The 4950-nt window shown below is 32.4% G+C and overlaps 1 protein-coding gene across 1 annotated transcript; it reads left to right on the top strand.

Annotated features, from left to right (window-relative positions):
• Window positions 1–1939: 1939 nt before the first annotated feature.
• On the top strand, window positions 1940–2571 carry LOC18993657 (14 kDa proline-rich protein DC2.15). The gene has a single exon (XM_006417202.2). It carries the CDS (start codon window positions 1993–1995, stop codon window positions 2395–2397), a length of 405 nt encoding a protein of 134 aa, XP_006417265.1. The 5' UTR covers window positions 1940–1992; the 3' UTR covers window positions 2398–2571.
• The last annotated feature ends 2379 nt before the right edge of the window (window positions 2572–4950 follow it).

Here is a 4950-nt window from a genome sequence, read left to right as displayed (position 1 = left end):
TGATATAATTTATTTGATGTTATCAACACTTTTTTTGTGGTGGTTGATTGGACTAATTTTACTACATTAGAGTTGTATGCATTAGCATTTCATCAAGCATTTTTATTGCATGGATTACTTTGGATTCTAAAACTAGGTGACCACCATTAATCCGAAACATTCTATAAGTAAATCACTAAAAACAATTCTAAAGAATCATAAATCAAGCATAATTCCACGAGTTTCTCATGCATGATGTATCTTATATCCACGTTGGGTAGCTACTCACACATCATAACTATAAAAACAAACAATAAGAAATGTTTAGACATGATGCATGAAGAATCTTCACTAAATAGAATGAGTGATCTTCATCATCATCCGCAAAGATTCGTTAAACCAACACAGCGAGGATTTAGGGAAAATAAAAGCTAAAAGAAAAACAGAAGTAGTGTTTAAATGCTAAAATGAGTCTAAAATACAAAAGTTTCTGAACCAGTTAAGGTTGAATTTTTATTTTTATTTTTATTTTATAAAGGAACTCAGTCAAAAAGTAGCTATTTTATCAAAGACTTCGAGAGACTGGTTTCACTTTAAAAATTATAATTATTTAATTAATAGTTTTTTTTTCCAGTTCAGTGTACCCACTTGCTCGTCAGTGCCTATGTAGCTATCATATCGATCTACCAGACGCCAATTTAAAAAAAAAAAAAAAAAAAAAAACTGTGAAGCCAAAACATTCTCACTATTAAAGACATACTCAAAGTCCGACCAAAAAACATAAAACTAGAAGATGTTCTGAAGAGGCGAATTTATTATTGTAAATATTTCAATATTAGTGGTAGTTTTACCCCGTATATATAGCATATACTTTTCATCGCTATATCGTTTTTAGCATATGCATTACGATAATTTTTTGGCCAGAAAAAATAAAATAAAAATCACAATTAGAAACTGTACCTTTAAAAAAAACTACAACTTGGTCTTCAGCCCCCACACATGATTTTAATTATTGTGCATAAGGAAATTTTATATTTTATTATTTCTTAAAACATATTATTTTTGTTCACTTCACGGGTTTGCATAAGAATTCTAAATCGCCCATTGGTTCTTCCTGTGATCCACACAACAACAAAATATTGATATTAAAGTATGCTTATCCTGGTAATGGCCGGATCTGTAATTTTTTTTTTTATATAAGGAACAATATCGGTTATTCGATATTTATTTCGACAGGTATAACTTTTTCTGCATATAATAGGGCAGTGTAAAACAATTTCAACTACGTAACTCGCCAGAAATTTAAGCATATTATTTGTCAGCAAGTCTAATAGAAAACAAAAAATAGATGATAAAAACATGGTTCGTGAAGTAATTTTCAGATCTTTACGTGATCTACTAAAAATTGATAAAATATGTGCCAGCGAAAACGAGCTAGTTATTGTAAAACAATACATTTGATCATCTAAAATTTTAGAAGATAAGTATTTTGAAATTTTGAAAAGACAGAAAATGGTAGTTATCATGAGATTTTGGTATTACTACTAGCCATCATACATATAGAAAATGAGGCATTACAACAATTTCCATATAAAAAATATTATTGCAACGTCTTGTTGAAACGAAAGAATATGATTTCACCGCATTATGTATAATATCGACAATGTTTAGAGTTTCAATTGTAGATGCGCACACACTGACACACAAACAAGTTCAAGTACGTTCATTATTAGTAATTAATAAAATATAACGGAAACAAGCTTATTACATACGTACTACGATTAATTCTATTATTATCTCCTAATTAATCGAAAAGCGCATCTATAAGAAATATCAACTTGGTAATTAATATTAGCACCTCCGCAGTAATTTTCTTAATACACGAATCTTTGTGGCTCACGTCGGAGTTCACTCGCTTGCGCCTATATAAGCCTTAATTGTCGGTCACACTTATTCCCAAAGCTAGTCACACTGTTAATCAAATCTGTTTAGGGTTTAGTAGCTTAGAGATCAATGGAATCCTACAGATCTTTTCATGCAGTATTCTTCCTATCTCTTAATCTCATGTTTTTTGCGTATGTAAGTGGCTGCAACACTTGCTTGCCACCTAAGCCAATCCCAAACCCTAACCCTAATCCTATCAGCAATCCTACAAAGCATAGCTGCCCAAGAGACGCCCTAAAACTAGGAGTTTGCGCCAAAATACTAGACGGTGCGGTCGGAACAGTCATCGGGAATCCACCAGACACGCCTTGCTGCTCAGTTCTTCAAGGGCTGGTCGATCTTGAAGCTGCCGTTTGTCTTTGTACCGCCATCAAAGCTAACATTCTGGGGATTAACATCGATATTCCTATCTCCTTGAGTTTGCTTATCAATACTTGCGGCAAAAAGCTTCCCTCTGATTTCATTTGCGCCTAATGAGTATTAGGATCCATGGATAGATAGATCGAGAAGTTCGATTTGTTTGTGTTTTTTATTGCTTCTGTTTGTTTCGTCGGTCCTCGTCTAATTCAATCAGCAAGTATTCTTGTTTAAGTCGTTTCCTACTTTGGTTGATGTAAGATTTTATCTGTTTAAGAAGAAGAAATAAGTCATGCGATTTGTTCACTGTTCAAATGTGTTGAGGGCGTGCAACTAACTATATTCAGATAGTTTGGTTTTCCGAGTAAAACTTAATTCTATTTTGCCAATATAAATGATGGGATACACTAGAAATATCAAGTTGGATTCGCCATGATACCCAATTTGTATTTTCTACTATGATTCCGATTTCAATCTTTCACCCTAGATGTTTTAAATTGACAAGAATAATCGATTCAGGATCTTGACTAATCAGATCACAACGGGTTATGAAGATTAATGAACCGGTTGCTAATATTCTTGCGCCGGCTATTATGTATAGAGTATATTTGTAGATTATAGCGAATATTATCTCTCTTTTGTTGAGATCGAATTAGTATGTCCAAAGCAGAAGCATACATGATACTTTTTACATTAACAATCAAAGTATATAATGGAGATTAAAATTATTGCAACTTGGTATAAAAAATAGGAAATGGGAACCCGTGACACGACCCATCTGCGTATGCCACCACCTAAAGAAGTAAAAGATAACTAAAATAATTTGTACGTAACGTGCATGGCTAGATCTTTTACCCCTTGGTCCCTTGTTGAATTTATCGATAAATAAAAAGTTGAGTTAAATTTTAAAAGCCTAAAATGGTGGTAATGCAAGTTGCAAATTCAATTTTTTTTTTTTTAAAAAAAAGAAAATTGCATATTCATATAAATCCAAGATCTACAGACTAGCTATACAGTTCTAACCTTACAACTTTGTTTTCTTTATAGTGTCGATCATACTACTTTCGAAGAAAACCCACGTTATGAGTGAAATTTTAAAAGAAAATTATGTGACTATTAAAACACTTTTTATTGAATTGCATAAGAAATAAAGAGATACGAGCCCCAAACAGGCTATACATGTATGTATTTAATGGGGAAGGGCAATACATGTCTACACCAGAACACAAGACAACTCGAACTTAACAATGAACATAATATGATATCGATGGCAAACTTCAACCTGGCCATCACAGTGAAGAGATGAAGATAAAGAGTCGCGACGTCCTCCACAGACTTCAGGAGCTACTTTGTTTGTATCGTCGTATCGATCCACCCTAGAGAAGTGTGCGCAGATCACATGTTCGAAATTATATCATTTACTGGTTTGTAGTTTTTATTTTAATCCTTATATTTTTGAATAGTTACCTATCATTATAAATTATCTTCAATCAAGATTCCACCTTCACTTGGCGAGAACAAAAAAACAAGAAGCCCAAATTCAATCACCGTAAGAACTCGAAGATTCGACCCATCGATAAATATTGGGCCCATAGTTAACTACCGTATCAGCTAGATTGATGTGGCTCATCAATAAGAGCGTGTAGTCAATTTTATCAAAACAACTCAAAACTTCTGACAGAAACTGCAAATCAAATCTGAGATGCGAAAACTCGATCGAGAGTTAAACTTGATTCATTAAAAGATTAAGAAACTGCCATTGCCATAGGATATCTTAAATATGAATTCCAACGATAATGTAATAAAAATAATATATGTATTTATATTTATCAAGTTCATGTTTCATTGACGACATTGATTTTCTTGAGCGTCATTGTGAAGCTAATATTTCAACGGCATTGAAATATTTATGTATTTATAGAAACTTTAATTAATTTTATTACGTTGAAATGTCTATGTAATGTGAGCTTCAAGCTAGTGACTCTTGGACAACTCCTCGAAGCGCAAATGGAGATGCGCGACGCGGAAACTTGGGATTTCAATGAAGATTTGACTCACAGTTTTGATTTATTTCAACGCTAATACATGGTGAATAGTTTCCGAATGTTAAATGTTCAAATAATGTTCTTTATTATATTATTTTCTCGAATAAATTATTTATTATTAGAGTGTACATTTCAGATCTGCTAAGAATAAGGTAAACGTTCAATATGGACAATCATACGTATTTCTAGATACCATATCCTACACGTTTTTACTAAAATCAGGAAATAATATAATAAACAAAATGATACACAACTATACATATATAACTATGTAAATATCTTGTAAGCTTTTAACTCATTATATATATATATATATATATTAATTGTATATTGGTTCAATGGTTAGGTGTACATTTTTTCCACAATTCAACATTTTGATCAAAAATATTTTCTAAACCAAGTAATTTCTAAATATAGTTATATTATTGCCATTCGATGATTCAAATGAAGTTGACTGAGTTAGTATATGGTAGCTAGTGGAGTGCATGTGTTCCTGTGAAGTGAGAAGCTCGGGTTGTGTAATTTCAAGTTGATCATTGGAAAAATCACTAGCCGTTCCTTTTTCGCCTACGTAGGATTTTTGTAGGTAATCTGACAACTTATACTGGTAACTTTGTAAGTCCCG

Source organism: Eutrema salsugineum, unplaced genomic scaffold, assembly GCF_000478725.1.
Source record: "Eutrema salsugineum unplaced genomic scaffold, Eutsalg1_0 scaffold_5, whole genome shotgun sequence".
NCBI lineage: Eukaryota > Viridiplantae > Streptophyta > Magnoliopsida > Brassicales > Brassicaceae > Eutrema > Eutrema salsugineum.
This window is presented reverse-complemented; position numbering and strand designations above follow the sequence as displayed.

Coding starts and splice junctions, on each gene's coding strand:
- LOC18993657 (XM_006417202.2), top strand. CDS start 1,993: ATGGAATCCTACAGATCTTTTCATGCAGTATTCTTCCTATCTCTTAAT.